General features: G+C 60.8%; 1 protein-coding gene across 1 annotated transcript; it reads right to left on the bottom strand.

Annotated features, from left to right (window-relative positions):
• Window positions 1–1,194: 1,194 nt before the first annotated feature.
• Window positions 1,195–15,111, bottom strand: KLHL30 (kelch like family member 30). Its single transcript, XM_070423373.1, has 8 exons — window positions 15,030–15,111; window positions 12,624–13,436; window positions 11,428–11,563; window positions 9,589–9,675; window positions 8,964–9,119; window positions 7,541–7,729; window positions 6,686–6,831; window positions 1,195–5,226 (listed from the first exon to the last, which is right to left on the bottom strand). The coding sequence occupies exons 2-8, from the start codon at window positions 13,395–13,397 to the stop codon at window positions 4,975–4,977; spliced, it is 1,740 nt and encodes a 579-aa protein (XP_070279474.1). The 5' UTR covers window positions 13,398–13,436; window positions 15,030–15,111; the 3' UTR covers window positions 1,195–4,974.
• Window positions 15,112–19,128: the final 4,017 nt, after the last annotated feature.

Below are 19,128 nucleotides of genomic sequence, written 5' to 3'. Positions count from 1 at the left end.
CGAGGCTCGTCTTTGCACTGGCCCAAGGTCACAACGCCACCCAGTGAAACCTCGTCCAGGTCCGGCCTCCACACCTTGAGGTCAGCATCTCTGAAGAATCCACAGACTCAGCTAAGTCAGCGCACCTTGACTCAGTTCCCGCTGTTGTCAGGTGCAAGGTCAGCTGCTAGGAGCCAGCCCCTCCCGGACAGGTCCTTGGGCACGCTTACCTTTTCTACTTCTGCCTAGTGTGTCCCTTGGGTTATTTTCTGCAAATGTTATTGTGATAGGCAGTTAGATTGATATGAACTGAGTAAGGACAATGAACTGAGAAGGTCACCAGGGCAGAAAGCCCCAGGGGCCTAGTAAGGGGCAAGACTGGGAAAACAAGAACCTCACCCCCAGGTAACCTTCCCTCCCCTAGCATATCCCTGGTCATGCGGTTTACACCCCTGACCCTTTCCTCCCTAGAGATAACGTCTAGGCCTCAGCTGTATTTCAGCTCCAGGCCTGGAAAAGCAGCAAAACCAGATAAGCTACGCCTTGTCTGCCTCAGGACCAGCTGCATTAACTGATGACCCCCTGCCCTGGGGGCTGATCGATCAGAGGAGACCATGACCCTGAAAGGACACACCTGGGAAGCTGATGAATATTCTATTGAGACCCTCCCCTGAGATTCCCACCTGCAAGAGACATAAATACCCTCTGTGCAAGGGGAGCACGCCCGTGCCTCTCCCTTCCCCCTTCTTCCCTGTACGGGACCCCATGAGACCTGCAACCAGGGGAGCAATGGGCATCGGCAGCTCATCCCAGGATTATCCCCAACCTGTCTCCCAGCCCCTCTTTCCTCTGACCTTCCAGGGAGCCAAAGCAGCCCAGCCAGGCTTTCTTGTGGCTTCTTCTATGCTAGACCTGTCCTTGTTCCCTTCCCCAGCTTTCATAAACGTTCCACCTAAGTGTGCGTTTGCTGCGGCAGTAACTTCTTCCTTCCTTTGCTGCACTTGGTCTCTTGACTGAAATCTTTCCTTCAAGACAGGAAATGAGGTCTCATCGTCTCACCGGTAATATTATCATGCTTCTAATAGATTAATTTTAAAAATTACACTTTAGTGCACCTTTCAATTTAATGCAAAAGGTTAGATATCCATGACTATATTTACCATTTTGGCACGAATCAAATTATTATTATTATTATTTTAATTATCAGAGAATGAGTAATATTTAAAAAATATATTTTTATTGATTTCAGAGAGAAAGGGAGAGAGAGAGAGAGAAACATCAATGATGATAAAGAATCATTGATCAGCTGCCTCCTGTACGCCCCCTACTGAGGATTGAGTCAGCAACTCAGGCATGTGCCCCGACTGGGAATCAAACCATGACTTCCTGGTTCATAGGTTGACGCTCAACCCCTGAGCCACACCAGCTGGGCAAGAATCAAATTCTTAAATGTGATCGTGGCTCACCTGGGAACCAAAGGGAGCTGAGCCCAAGTTGGCTGTGACCAAAATCACTCCAGCCCCTGGTCCTGAGAAGCCCTGGGACAGTCTATCCGCTTTGAGGAAGTCCCGTGGGCTCCTGGGTGTTCATTCCACACAGGGAAGAACTTGCTCCACGAAGGCCTCGTCACAGTCCATGTCAGGCTTCACTCATCAGCTTCATGCCTGGCCACCCTTCTATGCCTGGTGCTGGGGCTCAGGAGAATTAACGGCAGCCAGGCTTTGCTTCAGGCTGAGTCCCGCACTGGGAGCGATGATGAGTGACACAGCCCTGGGAGCGTGAGCATCCTCACCTCATCTGTGGCTCTGAACACCCACTCCGTGAGTCACCCCCAGATTCCAGGTCAGTACAGTCATTCTCACCTAACATCTTTGACAGGTTCCCGGACTTCAAGCACAGCCAGGACACATAGCAAACTAATTTTACCGTCGGCTCACGAATATAAACGAGAGGCAAGTTCATATGGCATCTCATCAACATTGTAATGGAATGACACTGAATGAAACGTTATTTAAAACCTGCTGCCCGACTGGTGTGGCTCAATGGTTGAGTGGTGACCTATGAACCAGGAGATCATGGTTTGATTCCCGGTCGGGGTATATGCCCTGATTGCAGGCTTGGTCCCCAGTAGGGGGTGTGCAGGAGGCAGCTGATCTGTGATTCTCTCTCATCATGGATGTTTCTCTCTCTCTCTCTCTCTCTCTTCATTCCTCTCTGAAATCAATAAAAAGAATTTTTTTTTAAAAGAACCTGTTGTAGTCAGTTTCCACTGAGCCAACTGGTTGCTCTACCAAGTGGAGCCGAGCTTGAAATTGACTACAGCAAACTGTCATGTGGCCAGTTCATTTAATTACAAACATTTTCATGGGAGTGTCAACTGCCTGATTCTAGCAATCACTGTCCCTGCCTAGTCCAGGGAAGATGCTCAGTAATAAAGGGTCCTGTCTGGGATGTCCTAGAAAACCCAAGTCAGATGGAAGTGGTGGGAAACATCCCCAGGCCCTGACTCACCTGGGACCTTAAGGGAGCTGAGCCCAAGTAGGCTATGCTGAGCCTGGCTACGGAGGACAGCGTGTCGTCACTGAAGACTGGGGTCTGCTGGGCGGGTGGTGGTGCCTCAGTTTACCCAACGTTGTCTGTGGGAAAGACAGCACGCACGCACCTGGCAGACATGAGCACCCTGGTGCTGGGGAGGTGGTTTCCCCGCCTCACCCTCGTGGGCCTGAGAATTTGGTGGGCTTTTGCACGTGTTCCAAGGTTGTCCACCCCCTTTCTGGAAGTCCGCAGTAGCCCCAAACCTTGTATCCCTGGGACTTTGGTACGTGAAGAGGATGGCTTGGCTTGCTCTGTGGTGTTCCTTGTGTGAATTACACCTGTCCTGTTACACGAGCACCTTGTGAGAGTGTGGTGGTATGCTACAAAGCTTCCATGGCCCGTGGCACCCTGTCCACCCTCCTCTGCCTGCTGTCTGCCCCCTCAGGCTGGCCGCTACGCACAGTGTCAGTGGTCTGTCTTCCCTCTGATTCTGGTTGGGTTTGGTCGGGGGAGGCGCTATGGAGAGACTGGGGGGCAAACATGAGAGTGAGGTTGGGTCCCTATTTTGCCACTTCCTCCCGCTGGGCTGCAGGTGGCAGTGGGCAGTGGTGCGTTCCTTTAGCAAAGGCCCAGCTCCTGGCAGCCCTCTCTGCCCTTGTCCCTGGGGCAGAGGGTGGTGACAGCTCCGCTAGCCTGGGAGGCTTTCCAGCTCTTGCCCACACCTGGGAAACGGCCCTTCATTAACCCTCTCCCATCGCTCAATTTGAGGTGTCACATGTTTCCTCCAGGGACCCTGAAGGACATAATTGGTCTGATCCAGCCCCCAAATAAGGGCAGCTCAGCCAATCAGAAGAGGGGCTCCCACCCCGGGTATTGCCTCCATTGCTGAGGGTGTGCAGGAGCAGAAAGCAAGCCCAATTCCAGGACACCAGCCCTTCACACACCCGTTTGTGATCAAAGCAAGTCCATTTTGACCTCTGAGTCTTTGTTTTGAAACAGCGCTTGGCTGAGCACCTTCAATAACTATCTAGAAAATGTTTTACAGAATTTTCATACAGAAAGATTCCAGGGTCCCAGAAACCTTCACCCTCATTTTCACCCACCCTGCCAGCTGAATAGGGGTCCTGGGTCTGGGGCTGGTGTTCCTTTGGGAGCAGACTCCCAGGACGCCCCTCGGCGTCTGGGGCCTGAGGGCACTCATTCTCCGTAGGAAATGGGCATGAGGAGTCAGGTCTGGGAGCAAAGTGGGTCAGATCCACGAAGCTGGGGGCCCAGGGACCCTCCCTCAGAACCAGATGCTGGGGGCACCTCTGGTCCCCGGTGGGGTTCAAGGAGGAGCCCATGGGTTGACCCTGGAGAGGAACCCCAGGCCAGAGGGAGAGATACTGGAACTACCAGGGCCTCGGCCAGGCTGTATGGGGCGGGAGCAAGCTGGGCCCAGGACCCAGACCTGCAGCCTGTGACCCTGACAGAGCCAGGAACGAAGCTGGAGGGCTACTCAGCACCCAGTGAGAGCCCTTCCTTGTCCCCTTGGTGACAGGCCTCGTTCAGGATAAGTAAGAAGGAGCAGGGGGCCTGCCACCTGAGTTCTGCTATGTGCTGGCAGGAGGGGCCCGCTGAGAGGCTCCCCAGAAGCCCCTACAGGATCCCTGCCCCCCGGGCCCCACTCCCTGCATCCCACCCCACATGGCCTCCTGCTGGGGACTTCCATTCTGAGGAAGAGCCTTTGGGTGCAAACCACCCCGAGAAATAGAAATCCTGGCCAGAGAGCACCCCTCCTGCTCACCCCTGAGAAGGCTTTGCTGACCTCCCCGGAGCCCCTGTGCAGGTAGAGGACCCCCTCTCCTGTCCACTGCACACGACTCCTTCCTCCAGTGCCTGAGTGGGTGCTGCCCTCCCAGGGGTGCAGCACAGAAAAGCTGAGCGGGGTCCTCCTTTGTCCCCAGAAGCAGCCTTTGGGAAACAGGTGCCAACAAGCAGAGGCCGAGAAGTGGGGGGCGGTGGGAGCAGGGGGGCAAGCCAGCAGCCACCTGAGCTGCCAGGGGGCCCTGGAGCTGGAGCTGCTGGCGGTGGTCACACAGCTGGGGGCCAGGCTGCCCACCCTCCCCAGCGGCTTCAGCGCCCGGGCCACTCTGTCACCCCTCGTTTGTGCACCTTCCTCTCCAGGGCCAGCCCATTGAGTTCTCACAGTGCTTCCCGGACCCTTGCTCCTTCCTCTGAGGTCTCAGACACCCCTGTGGGCCGGGGAGCTGCTTCTCCCTCTCTTTGGGCGTCAGGGTCCCAGCCGCAGCCGCGGGTTAGCTCAGAGTGGGTGTGGTGGCCGCGGAGACCAAAACCATATTCCTCTGATGTCCCTGGTGCCCCGAGTCCAGCCCCCGCTGAGTGAACAAACAAGCAAAACTAAACGGGGTGCTCCCACAGGGGGTCAGCCGTCTGCCTCTGGGGGTGCCAGGGAGCCGCTCAGTGCTCCTGGATGGGGCTGAAGGGCTGGGTCCACTTGGAGACGTCCAGGAAGACGGTGGAGGCGCAGTGGTAGAGCCAGAGGCGGGGCAGGGCGCCGTGGCGGATCCAGGCGTCCCTCCTAGGGTCATAGGCCTCCATCTCCACATGGTAGTCACCATCCATGCCCTGCCAGCGGCCCCCCGTCAAGTACAGTGCGTCACCCAGCGGCACCAGCGCGCCATTCTCGTGCAGGCTGTGCAGGGACTGCACCTGTGGGTGGTCAGTGGTCAGTGTCCAGTGGGTGGCCAGAGTGTGGTGACCAGGGGACGTGCAGAGAGGATGCCAGCACCCCGCCCAGCGTCCCGTCCAGGGCACCAGCACACCTGGGACTGGGATGTCACTCTGGCTCCCTGTGACTCTCCTTTCCCTCCAGCTCCTGTGGGGAGACCCCACTACCCGCCTCCCTCCGGCTCCCAGCCCAGGATGATGTTTCCAGCCCCCTTGGGCTCCCCGGGGCCCAAATCTGCTAATTTCTGGAAGCCGGGGTGAGGGGACAGGGAGGCCTGAGCCTGGAGCTGCCTCCAGGGTGAGGTCTGGGCTGAGCCTCTGACTCTCAGCTGCTCTCTTGAAGGGGACAGATGTGGCCTCAGCCTCAGACACATGTGTGGGCCCACTTGCTCCATGGGCCCTTCCCTCGGCCCCTGCACCCCTGGCCTTGGCCCATGGCTTCAGGAGTGTCCTGGGTAGGGGTGTGGGTCAGGGCCAGCAGCCGCCTAAGGCCCAAGAGACATGTGGGCGCTCCTGGAAGAGCCCGGATGGCAGTAAGGAGAGGTTTGTCTGTGGCCTGCACCTGAAGGCAGTAATGGGTGGTTACCCCCCGCCCCCCACTGCTACCCTCCTCGGGCCTGGAGAGGGCAAGTGCAGCCACATGGCTGGGACCCTGCCCAGAGCAGTGGCGTGAGCTGAGGCCCAGTTGAGCAGACCCGGGAAGAAAGCCCTGCCTGGCAGCGTGTGCCCTGCACCTGCTGTGCCACCGTAATGGGGCCTCTGGTCAGCTGAGCACTGACGCCAGGGGACAGCTGTGGGCAGTGGGGTCGCGGAGGCCCTGTGTGGCCAGGCCTGGGGCGGCTGCAGGAAGCAGAGCCACCTCCTGGGGCTCCAGGGACTGGGAATCTCAGGGCAGGTGGAGGGCCCAGCACTGACTAGTGGTGAGGCCACGGCGGGCTCCGGGCACTGCCCTTCTTCTCCAGAAGAAACAGAAGGGTCAGGGCTCTGGTGCCGCCGAGGGTGAGTCTCCAGATGCCCACTTCCTACTCCCTGCCCTGGGCCAGTGGCAGAAGAGAAGGGGGTGCTAAGAAGCTGGCTGCTCCCACCCACCCACAGCTCAGGAATCTGCACTCTGGCTTGATTACTTCTGTGGACGGGAGACTCCCTCCCTCTTGGGCCTGGTCCTCAGTGTGGCTGAAGCACTTCTGGCTGAGCCTGCTTTTGCACCCAACAAGGAGGACAGGCCGCCCCATGCTGGGGTCAGAGCACTCAGAGTGACCCGTACCCCCCCGTCCTTGGCTCTCCCACCTCATGGTTTCAGCCCAGGCGCTGGGACCTCATCTCCCCTTCACTGCCCTCCCCTGTGGGGACTCCCCCAGGTCCCGCTGTCCACAGGCCTGCTCTCTGTGGTGTCTGGGTTCCTGGGGTGGGAGTCACACTGGGAGGCAAGGCTGAGGCCCACCTTCTGCCACAGGTTGGCCTCGGGGTCGTACACGTAGACCTTCTTGGTGTTGTCGCCGACCAGGTAGAGCGCCCCCTGCAGAGCCGCACAGCGAGGCGAGGACAGGTACTTGGGGAGGAAGGGCGAGGCGATCATACTCCAGGCTTCTGTGGGGACACAGGGTCTGAGGCTCCTCCAAGACAGCACCCCCTTCTGAGCTGGGGAGTGAGCCCTTGCATGGGAGGTGGGGTCCACAGACCCGAGCCCACTGCTCGCACCTCACTTTCTCTGGACAGGTGGAGTGGTGTGGGGGCTTGCGGGAGGGGCTCAGGGGCAGGAGGCCCTCAGAGCCTCATCCTCAGGTCCTGAGCAGGGCCTTGGTCTGGCGGCCACCCCACCCTCACCGGCACCCTGGGCCTCTCCTCCCTCTTGTCCCGGCCCCTCGGTCTGGGAACCTGGGGTCCCACCTGACCCTGGGTCCAGCTGGTCTCCTGTGGGACCCTCACACCCAGCCTGCAGAATGGGTCCTAGAACATGTCCACTGTCCAGGGGACAGAACAGAGGGCGAAAGATTGGGCTGGGAGGGCCACCGAGCCAGAGACAGCCCAGCTGGAGCCAAACTCTGTCCCAAAGCACAGAGACCGAGCTGCTGCCACTGGGCCTTGTGGGTCTAGGCCACTGCTCCCGGCCCATGAGGCCAGTTCCAGGCAGATACAGCTGCCAGACAGCTTCCCAGATCTGGGGCTGGGCTTCCTGTCACCTGCCCTGGGCACTCTGCCCCCAGCCCCCCTGGCCGCTAGTCGGGTGGGGCTGTTGCTCTGTGCAGGTGACCCCTCGTTTCCCCCCTGGGCCCCTCGTGTCCGCTGGGTTCCCCACCTGTGACGGGGTTGTAGCACTGCAGGGCCAGCGCGTTGTACTTGCAGGCGCTGGAGCCCACCAGGTAGAGCCGGCCCTGGCAGCTGGCCGCGGAGAAGTTACTGACATACTTCAGGGCCGGGCTGACAGGCGTCCAGGTGTCTGTGTAGGGGTCGTAGCTCTCCACCTCCACTACGTCCAGGGTGGTGCCTGTGAGGGCGGGACAGGGCTGCAGGGGGCAGGGCCAAGGGCAGGAAATGCAGGGCCTGGGCTTTGCAGAGAGGCAGGGACCACCCTGCGTGCCCCAGGAGGGGAAGGGAGTGGGAGGCATGGCCTCATAGGCAGATGCCTTTCCTCCATCTCAGAGGGAAGTGAGGTCCGAGAGGTGAGGGCATCTGCCCAAGGCCACATGACCAAGAAGTGGCATGGGAGGTGGGTACCCGTAGGCAGGAATTCCTACCTCCAGGATGGTAACGGGGCCTCGCAGTAAAGCCCAGCCACTCCCAACCCCTCAGAGCCCGGCACAGTGGAGGGGTGCTGGTGGGAGCCCCCTGCAGGCTGGCCCCCAGGCCTCTCATCGTGGGGGCTGTAGGTAGCCCCCACCCCAGCCCCCGGCAGAGCCTGGGGGTGGTGATAACTGGGCTCTGCCCTGGGTGGCAGGGCAAGCGTGGGGACCCCGAGTTCCTGGGGCTCGGGACTTGTGCATGCCCCCTGCTCTTGGGCTGCGCATGACAAGCTCTGAGGGACAAGGGGCTGGCCAGCACAGGAGGAATTCGGAGTGGCCTCGGGGCTAGTGGGGCCCCTACAGAGGCCTGGGGAAACTTGCTCATCAAATGCATTTTGTTTTTCAATATTCATCCAACTACACGTGTCTCCGGGCTGGCTCTGGGAGGAAGGAGTTAAGGTGGGTGCCCATCCTCAGGCTGGGCATGGTGGGGCGAAGGTGACAGCAAAGGGGCCCACTGTGGATCCCCGTACCCTGGGGACTGCACTGAGGAGGGGACCCCGAGCTGCGGTTCTGGGAGGGGAGTAGCTCTCTCTGCTGGCAGCTGGAGGCCAGCCCCTCAAGGGTCTCCTGGGGACTGACTCGTCCTGTTTCCTGGGTCCCTGGAGTGCATCAGGGTCACCCGGCGCTGGCTACCGCAGGCCGGAGCCTCATCCAGGGTGTCCAGTGGCACAGCCCAGGCGGAATTCTGCTGCCCAGCCTGCCCGGAAGCCCTGGCGTGGGTCCTGTTTACCCCAGACGGTGAGCTCCTGAAGGCAGGAGCGGGGCAGTGCCCTTGTCGTCCCTGGGGCCAGCATGGGGGCTCTTTGGTCCCCAGTGAGGGCATGGGGGTGGGGAGCCATTGTTGCAGGATTGAGAGGCCACCAGGCTGCAGAGAGGTGGGGAGGGGGCTCAGAGGAGCAGGAGGCAGCCTGGGGGCGATGGGGCGGGCGGCCTTACCGCCAATGACGTAGATCTCCCCGTTGAGCGCCGAGCTGGCGTGGTTTGTGCGGGCCTTCAGCATGGGCGCCACCGGCCGCCAGGCCGCCTCCTTCATGGGAAAGCACCAGGCCTGGGTGGTTGACCAGGTGTCTGTCTTGGTGCCCCGAGAGCCACCTGCCAGGAGAGGTTCTGCCCCTTAGGTGCCCGTCAGCCTGGGTCTCTGAGCCCGTGGGGACTGGGCATCCAGGGTCCTGCTCCCTTCTCCCCAGGCCAGGCCTCCGTGCTGCCGGACCCCGGGCTGGGTGGGACCACGGCGGCACAGCCTAGCTGGGTGGCTCGGACAGGTCCCTCCTGCTCCACAAATAGCGGGCGCAAGACCAGTGGTTCAAACCCCACCCTGGAAGCTCTGAGATATGAGGGGCGGAGGCAACCCTTCCCCTCACACGGTTCCGTCTTGGGAGGACCCGGCTGCGGAGCGTGGCAAGGCCACCTGGGTCCACGTCAGGCAGGGACTGTTCCCTGCACCCACGTGTGGCCCCGTGGCCCTAAAATGTCCTCGTTTTCACCCCATGAAAAGCTCTGGAAGAGTCTTGACTAAACTGTGGGATCCCACCAAGCGAAGGGGGAACCCCCGTCTGCCCACCTGTGACGTAGACGCTGTTGTTCAGCGCAGCCAGGGAGAAGCCCCACTTGTGGAAGTCGGGGAAGTCTGGGAGCGGCGTCCACCTCTCTGGCAGGAGGAGAGAGGCAGGGGTCAGCGTGCAGAGCTCCCTGCTGGGGCCTCCGCCCCTCACACTTCCTCTGCTCCGTGGTGCAGAGACGTCCCCTCACCAGCAAAAGGGTAAGGGGGGACTCCGCTGCCGCAGCAGTGGGGGCCACCCCAGGGGGCGGGGTCCGAGGTGGCCCTGGTGCTCCATGTGCATTGCCAGGCTGGCTCCTGGTGGCCCCCTGGAGCCTGGCACCCAGATAGTCACAGCACGGCCCCAGGGTGAGCCGAGAGGCGGACAGGCTCCAGAGGCTGCTCTCACACGACCCTGCAGTTGACCCCACTGACCCCAAATGGGCCTTTGGTCTGGTCCCACCTCAGTCAGAGGGGGTAAAGGGCCTGTTCTCTAGTCACTACTGGGTTATAACAGAAACATCATTCATTCCCAAATTCCTCACACATTTGCCCTGAGCCCTTCTGTGCTCATGTGAGCCAGGGGCGTGCAGGGGACCAGATGTGGGCCTGCAATGGGCAGAGTGGTCCACACCCAGCTCTCCTGAACCAGCTGTGTGGCCTGGGGAAGCCTGGCCTCAGTTTCTTCATCTGTGGAATGGGGATGATTCCCACCTCCCAGGGACATGTGGGACAACATGAGATGCAGTGTGTCTCACACAGCAACTGCTCAGCCAAAGGTAGCTTTTAGGACAAAGGAAGGCACCTGAGTCAGACCTGCCTTCGTGGAGCTACATGAGGTCAGCTAAAGCAAGGAAGGCTTTGAGAAGATAAAAATGAGACAATAAAGGCGGGAATATTTAAGTCCTCTAAGTGGACGCATTTTGGATTTTTAGAGAAGGCTGTGGGAGAGACACAACCTTGGGGATGTCCCTTGGAAAAGTCTGTTTATTGTTGACAACAGTCTTCAGAACACGCAGAACTTCGGGCCTTGCTGGGCAGGGGCTGTGTGCCCTCCTGACTCATGTCTGTGCCACCCCATGGGGATTGCCCAGGAGTCAGTCACCAGGCCTCTGCCTGCCAGCATCCCCCGCCACCCTCCCAGTGGGATCCGAGGGACAGCTGCGTCGGAGCTGAGCCAGCCCAGCTCATTTTCTGATGTCAGGCCCGAAATCCCCTCTCGTCAGCCCCTGACCTGGGACAGCCGGCCCCAAGCCCGCCAGCCACTGACGCCATGGGGGTGTCTGGGGACCTGCCCAGCAGCCCCAGGACACCAGCCAGCCTGCATCAGTGTTGCCTAAAGATCTGCCTGGGCCAATGTGCCCTCCCCACCCCCCGCAGGAGAGGCACATACAAAGGGCAGGGCTGGCCCCTGTGCAAAGGAGCCCATTTCACAGATGAGGAAACCGAGACTCGGGGAGGTAAAGTGACTGCTCAAAGGCTGCAATTAGAATCCCATTCGGGCAGATCCAGAACCTGAGTGCTCACCCCCCCACACACACACTGCCTGCACCCCACCCTGAGGCCACAGGGGCACTGAAGGCACAGGGCACCAAGAGGAAGCAGCTGCAAGGCCACCCATCCCATACCGTGTGGTCTGGGCAGCAGAACCCCTTATTGGGGTCCCATGGCCTAAAAGACAAAACCGAGGGCTTTGGCTGAAGGGAGAGGGACTTGCAGTGCCCCCCACTGTCAGCTTCCCCTCCCCCAGTCTCGCCCACAGCCCTCTGAGGCCCAGGCACACCCAGGATGGGCCTGTTCTCTGTGCACCTCACAAGGGCTCCTATCGGTGGCAGGCGGAGCTCTGGACACTGGAGTACTCACTGGCTTTGGTGTTGTAGAAAGCGAAGTTCTCAAGATGGGGGGCGGGCTCCTCGGCGCCCTCCTCAGCCTCCTCCAGGGCCCGGCCGCCCACCACCACCAGGACCTCCTCCAGCTGCTGGGGCAGGGCAGGCAGTGCCTGTGGGCCAGGAGGGTGCAGTCAGAGGGAAGGGTGGCGGCTGTCCCTGCGCTGGCAGGCCTTGGTGTTTTCTGAGGCAGGTAGTAGCCTTGACATTTGGGGACAGGGGTCCACAGGTGTGCTTCCGTGTTGGTGCACATGTGTGGGTGGGTAAGGTTCAGTGTGTATGCCTCTGTGTGCGTGTGTGCCCATGTGTGTGTGCGTGTGCCCGTGTGTGTGCATGTGCCCATATGTGTGGTGACTGCATCAAAGCACAGAACAGCGAGAGGTAGGGCAGCTGTCCCTGTGCCCTGAGCGTGAGAGCAGCTCTCCTTCCAGTGGCCACCACGCACCTGCCAGAGGTGTTCCTGCACCCACCTTTGGAACTGACCCCAGACTGTCCCCAAGCCCCCATATAAGCCTCCCCCTGCCCCTGGAGCCCTGCTCTCCTGGGCCCACACGTGCACACCCAGCTCAGATGGCCCTGGCAGGTGAGGAATGCTGAAATGGCCCCACCCTAGTTGGTAAGTAGCCACTGTCCAGAGCTCCCAGGACCTAAGGGTTCCACTGGCTCTCTGGCCCCTCCTATGGATGCCCGCACCTCCCTGCACCAGCAATTACAAGGTGACTCCCTCATGGGGCAGGGCCCCCAGCTGGCTCCACCCCGGGGCTGGCCTTTGTACCTGGTGGTTCAGGGCCACCTCGCACCTCATCCTTGGCCTGAGCATGGTTTTGTCTCCAGACTTGGTTGCTGAGACATCCTCTGGAGCAAGGCCTGAGCAAGCAGCAGGTGGACTTGTCGGCTCCCTGTCCCAGCCACACCCTGGCCTGTCACTTCATCAGGACCTGCCCTGCCTGCCAGCCCCACAGCCAGCAGGATAGGAAATTGCACCCATGAAAGCTCGGGCAGCTTCCTAGGGGGCAGGTGGTAGCGGCTGCCATGCCTGCCTGTGTCCCTGTTCCCCTTCTCCTTACATTTGACACCCACGGCACAATCTGTACTTGGGGTGAGTGGTGCACTCTCCATCCCATGCAGGTGGAGTGTCTGAGCTCCCCCTCCCTGCTCCCCTTCCCCACTCACCCCATCATGGCCCTGGGACAGGGCTGCTTGACACGCCTCCGACTCCAGGATGAGTGGCTCTGTGGCCAGCAGCTGCTGCACGCAGGGCCTGGGCACGGCATCCAGGCGCACCAAGTTGAGCAGCTCAGGCAGGTGGGCGGCCCGGGCCTGTGGGTCGTGGCGCACCCAGCGCAGCAGGGCCTCCAGCCGGCTTTGTTCTGGCTGCACCTGCAGCAGGTCGCTGGCCAGACACGTGGCCAGCCGGTCTTGGGACAGCTGCAGGAACTCGTCCTCCTGTGCCACCGCCTCAAAGTTCTCCCGTAGGAAGGCCCAGGCCTTGGCCACCACGCCCAGCAGCCCCTGCTGCTCCCCGAACTCACAGATGCCCAGGCAGTTGGTGGCGTCCAGCTGCTGCTGCAGGTACCGGCCGCAGACCTTCTGCACGGCGGGGAAGTGGAGGCGCGCGGCCGTGCGTGTCAGGGCCTCCACGTTGGCCTGGGTGATGGTCAGCCGGCCCGTGTACACGAAGTCCACCAGCTGCCCCACCACGGCAGCCTCCACGTCCCACAGCTCCACGCGTGCCGCGAAGCTCTCGGCAAAGTCGCCTGCGAACATGGCGTGGAAGTAGGGGCTGCTGAGCGCCAGGAGGCCGCGGTGGCAAGGCAGCTCCCGGCCGCCCACCAGCAGCGTGACGTCGGCCAGTTTGGGCTGAGAGCGCAGCCGCTGCAGCCCGTCCAGCATGTCCTGGGCGTGCGAGGGCAGGTGGAAGTCCAGGTCGTCCACGTTCCGAACCATGACTGCGGAGCCAACACGGCCAGCCCCCGGAAGAAGCTCCTGGGGCGAGAAGGAAGCTGGTGAGCTGGGGCGGGTGGTCTCATTCACACCAGCCCTTCCCAGCCTCCACCAGCCTGGGCTGAGCACTCGGCGGCTTCCCCTGCTCCCGATCTGCGTGGCTGGGGAGGGCGGTGGGACATGGAGAGGCTTCCTGCCCATCGTCCCTGGTCACACGGAGCCTTGGCCGGCTACAACCCTGCTGGTGTCCTGGGGGAGCCATGGCTGTCTCTGGCCCCAGCTTCCTCATCTGCAGGTGGAGAGGCTGATGGTGGAGGGGTTGTGTGATCAGTCTCTGCAGCAGCTCCCGCTGACAGGCCCCCGTGCGCTAGGCCACACCCCAAGGGTGGCTCACGCCTTCACCACACAGACCTGCCTGTGGGGTGCATGCTCTTAGTGTCCCTTTCACAGATAAGGAAACTGAGGCACAGAGTAGCACTTGTTTATGGTCACACCACAGGAAGTGGGGGGGCCAGACTGGGAACCCCTGCTGAACCCCCAGGTTCCCGCCGTCTTTGGGTATAGGTTGGTAAAGACAAACCCAGGTGAACAGCTCAGTGTTCATTTCGTCCGAGTCAGCAAATCCACTTCTGGGCTTATTTAGTTATGTGCACATTGATTTATGTTCTTCTGACATTTAACTCTAAGAAAGCCTCCCCAGAGAAGGAAATAGTTTGCATGGAGGCTTTCGCCGGGAGTTACCCACAGCTACAAGGAGCTGCACCCCAGAGAAACAGTCGGTCCACCAGGGGGCGCCTTCTGCAGCCGTCGTCCCTGGGGACAAAGCCCCAGAAACAGAAGCTGGGAACTATGCAGGCCCCTGGGGTGGGGAGGCCTTGCTGAGCTGACGGTCCCTCCCCTCCCCGCTGGTGCCCATCCCCATCCTACAGAGCAGGGACCCAGGGACCCAGGGACCCAGGGACCCAGGGACCCAGGGAACCCACCTGGGGTCCTGAGCACCTTCTTGGGCTCATGCCGGGACAGGACAGGTCAGCGGGCCCTGCCTGATACCCCCCGCCCCCCCAGGGAGGCCCTCTGGCTGGTGATGGCAGCTCTGCTCTCTGAAGGGGGGTGAGCTGGAGATTAGTGGGCCAGCCACTGTCCCCAGGCCTTGCATTCCCGTCATTGCTGGGTTCCTTTGGCCCACTGCTACCATGACAGGCCCCAGGGGCGGGAGTGCCCAACCACATTCCTGTGGGGCCAGAGCATGGTCTGCTGACACCTGCCACCGGCAGTAACAGCTCAGGGTGGGGGCTTCTGGAGGGTCCCAGCGCCTCAACCGGTGCCTGTCCGGGCCAGGGGTGAGGTGGGCTGAGCAGGCAGGGCAGCAAAGGAAGGGCCTTAATCCAGCTCCAGCCGAATGCGGGGCACTGTGGCCCTGGCTGCAGTTGGGGTGTGGTCCAGCCTCCCCCTTGCTGGGCACAGAGGAAGGTCTGAGTCCCCACCCCACCCTGAGGGCTGGGCTTGACCATGATCTGGAGTCTCTCAAAGTGTCCAGCACTGTGATTGCCAAGCCCACGGACGTTGCCACCGTAACCCATTATCTCCCAGTCCCCCTCCCCTCCTGCCCGCCCTCTCCAGAGCCCCCGGACCTACCTCTCAGTGGGCACCTGCACCCAGTTGCTGAGGACTCGGCCGGAGAACAGGACTGGCCAGCTGGCCGAGGGGCATGGAGGGCCTGCTGGGCTGAGTGGCCACGTGGGGCCGAAAGGGTATTTTTAGCCTCCGTCTGCATCGGGAGGGGGGGCAGGGGGGCAGGCGGTGAGGGATGGGCCGGTGGGGGAGGAGATCGGTGTGGTCTCCGCCTGGGCTGTCCACTCTGAAAGCCCAAACGAGCCTCATCACGGCAGCAAGGCCGAGGCCTCTGGGACCAGGGGCCAGGACGGAGAGCAGGACGGGGGTGAGTCTGGGCTTCACCCCTCCCTGTGGGCTGACTGAGGGGTGTGGCTCCCTCCTCCTTCCTCGTCTGGGAGATGGACAGTGAGCCTGTGCTGGGGACCCAGGGGGGCACCCAGAGGCCCCAGCTCGGCTGACGGCACTCGCTCCTCCATGGTTACTGACAGGCATCTACGTGCCTCTTGTTCTCTGCCAAGTGGGACGGAGTGCTGATCACAAGAAAGGCAGTTGGTCAGCAAAGACTTCCACATGGGGTTCCCTGGTGGCAGTGGGGCTGTCTCGGTGGCGAGGGTGAGGAGGCATCCCCAGTGCCCCTCCAGGCTGGTGGCGGGGACGTGGGATCCTGAGACCTTGACCCCATTGTATCATGGCCTTGGCCTTGGAGCTGCCGTGGTGTCTTTACTAGTGTGAGAGCCAAAGAGGACCAAGAAATGGGTCATCTCAAACCCAGCAGCAGGGCCTCGCGGCAGTGCTGGTGCGCACGGTCACGGTCACGGGGGTCTCGGGGGCCCTCGCATCGAGGCCGCCTGCGTTCTGGCTGGGACACCGAGAAGGGTCTCCGAAATCTCTCAGAGCAAAGCTTCTGAGCCGAGGGCCTGCAGGGACCTGTCAGCCCCTCCTTCCTTCCCAAAGACCTCACGAACACAGCCGTTTCTGGGTGTGCGGGGCTGCGCCAGGTTGGGCCAAGTCTGACAGAGGCCTCCCAATGTCCACTAGGGATTGGCCAATGCTCTTTTTAAAAAATATGTTTTTATTGATTTGAAGGGAGAGGGAGAGATAGAAACATCGATTGACTGTCTCCCACACTGGGGATCAAGCCCGCAACTTGGGTTTGTGCCCTGACCAGGAATTGAACAAGCGACCTCTTGGTTTATGGGTCAACACTCAACCATTGAGCCATGCCAACCGGGCTGGCTGATGCTCTTATAGTGCCGAGGGGCCTGTGGCCCGCAGGGGGACAGCCCTCACTCCTGGCAACGTTAGGTAATTTCTCAAGGGGAGCGTGGGTCCGGGACAGATGGCTCCTGCCCCACCGGCACAGCTGCTGGCCTGCTACCTGCTGAGGAGATGGTTGTGAGCTCTCAGGATGCGTGCTGTCCAGTGGGGGGCACAGCTGCTCCACAACAACTGCAATGAGTGATTAGCTAATCACATGTTCCCTAGGCGCTTCCACACTCGCTCACTCACAGGTTTCCTGGATCTATGCTGCCCTCCTCAGCCCAGCCCAGCCCAACCCAGCCCAGACTAACCAAACTCAGCCCAGCCCAGCCCAGCCCAGCCCTAGCCCTGGACAGTTTCAGGACTCCCCTCAGCCTTGGGCACTAGCGTGGAAGGGGCGGGTGGTGGAGCGGGAACAGAGGACTCAGTGTGTGCCTGCACCACCCCTCACCTCCCTGTTTGCAGGCAGAACACCAGGGCTAACGCTGGAGGAAGCGAGGACAGGGTTCTGATGAGAGGCTGCTGTCACCAGAGCCGCCCAGCTCAGGCACTGAATGGAGACCTTCCTGGGACATGGAGACCCAGCCCCTTGAATGACAGGTCAGTTTGGGAAACTCGATACCAGGGCTCAAACCAGATCCTCATCAACAGATCACCACTCGGTGGTGCCATTTTTAAAAATACGCTGCTGTTTTCTTTTCATGACAAAAACCACACGAGCTTATTATGGAGAATTTGGAAAACACAGAAAAATATAAAGCAGAAAATGCAGCCAGTAAGACAACCCCCGTTAACACAGCAGCCCCTTCCCTCTCCGCCTTCCACTGTCGTTAGAGTGACTGCGGGCAGGTGCTTGTGTCCGGCGTGGCCACTCACATCGCAAGCACTGCTGACGGGAGCGGCCTTTGGAAAGCCTGATTTTAACTCTCGTCCTCATAGGGACCCACCACACCTTAGGAAGTTGGAGGCGCTGTCCAGTCACCTCTCTGAACAGACTCGATTGGGTGCATAGTGCCGCCTCCGCTTACTTCCCGGGGTAGATTCGGAGAGCGAGACCACCAAGTTATGTGTGCTCACCTTGCGCCCAGGGTCGTCCCGCGCGGGCGAGTGGACGCACTGTCTCGCGGGAGGTGTCACTGTCCCTGTGCTTGCCTGGCGCCTGCATGCCGCGAGGCTCTCCTGGCGCAACCAGGCCCTCCCACGCCCTCTGCCGGCGTCTTACGGCCTTATTTGCTCAGGGTATCTTATTCCGTCTGGGATTTATTTGGGGCACGGGGCCATAGGTCATCCTCCCCCCCCCAATTAGCTGACAACGTCCTCGGGACTATTATGGACACTCCCTTCTTTCCCGAGGACGTGCTGCAGCATGTGTATCTCAGGGCAGAGCCTTCTGGGGGAGGTGTCTCACCTTCCTCCACTCTGGCCTGTGGATCCGAGGGACTGTTTTCTGGGGTGAGAACCAGCTGGTTGGTTGGACGATTGCTCCATAATTACGATCTCTTCCCTTCTGAAATTTCCTGGTCTGTTGTATGTGTTTGCTGCTGCGGCATAACAAATGACCCCACAGTCTAGTGTCTTAAAACAACAAACATTAATGATCTCTCACAGTTTCTGGGTGGTTCTCCTTCAGGATCTCTTAGCTGGCACCAAGCAGGCACCGAAGGCTGGACTGGGCCGGTGGCCTCCGTTCCTCACACACGGGCCTCTGCACAGGGCTGCTCCCAACACGGCAGCGGTTTCCCCGGAGACGAGAGCAGCGAAGGTGGAGTCTTGAGACCTACTTGATATCAAGACTTGGAAGGTCACTTCTGCCCTGACCAGGAATCGAACTGTTCATAGGTCGACACTCAACCACCAAGCCAGGCTAGCCGGACCCTTGGTTGATTCTTCTGTGTGCCCTGACCAGGGACCAAATCTACCACCTTGGTGTATTAGGACGACGCTCTAACCACTGCGCTACCTGGCCAGGGCAGCTGGGGCCTTCTTGGGGAAAGGTGGGCTTGTGTTGAACCTGCGCATCAGTGCGCACAGGTGCCGGGTGCATTCCGGCCACGAGGAGGGACATTCTCTCACTGCCTCTGGCAGCGGTTTTCTTCTGTGCGCCCTGCACACGCTTACGGCCAGCGAGAGCACAGGGCTCCCTAACTCACTGGGAGGCCCTGGGGTTCACCTTGTTCTGGGTCTGGTCACCTCACTGACGTCTGCCGTGTGGGCAGGGGCTCTGAGGTCCTCAGACGGGCCTTACCGGGCCAGTGTCTACTGCGGGGGACCCTGCTCCCCACACAAGAGCTGCTAGTGGGCCGGGGCTCAGGCTGCTGAGCAGCAGTCACCTGGATCGTCGTGAAAAGCACCAGCCGAGGCCGAGGGGCTCAGAATGGGTGGGCTGCCCCAGAACAACACGTTCATATAAACCCCCCAGGAAGCAGGGTGTCTACTGAGGTGCTTTCTCCCTCCTTCCGGGCCGCAAACCTGGGTGTGAGCCTCCACCTCACCCCTCTCCTGGCAGCCCACCCGACCCCATGTCCTCCCAGAACCCAGGATGCTGTGAGGCACCCCCTGCTGGCCTTGGCCCAAACCCGCTGCTGGGAAACTTCGGTCCAGAGGCGGAGGGACTTGCCCCAGGCCACAGCGAGTGGGCAGGGGTGTCCCAGTGAGGTGTCCTGGGCCCTGCCCAGTGCTCTCCTGAGCACCCCAGCCAGAAGACCACCTCTGTGGCCAGGCCTTGTCCACCCCCCCACATCCTGGCCCCTCTGTTGCCCGGCCTTTAGAACAACGAGGTCCTGCAGGCAGCACAGGGATGGAGTCATCGAATGCCCACGTTTCCTGGTGTCCCCACTCCACCCCCGGGGCTCACCCAGCC

The sequence above is a fragment of the Myotis yumanensis genome, unplaced genomic scaffold (assembly GCF_028538775.1).
Source record: "Myotis yumanensis isolate MYYU_CA2020_CCGP unplaced genomic scaffold, mMyoYum1.0.hap1 SCAF_8, whole genome shotgun sequence".
Lineage (NCBI taxonomy): Eukaryota > Metazoa > Chordata > Mammalia > Chiroptera > Vespertilionidae > Myotis > Myotis yumanensis.
The sequence above is the reverse complement of the archived record's forward strand: the minus strand, read 5'-3'. Positions and strand labels throughout refer to the sequence as shown.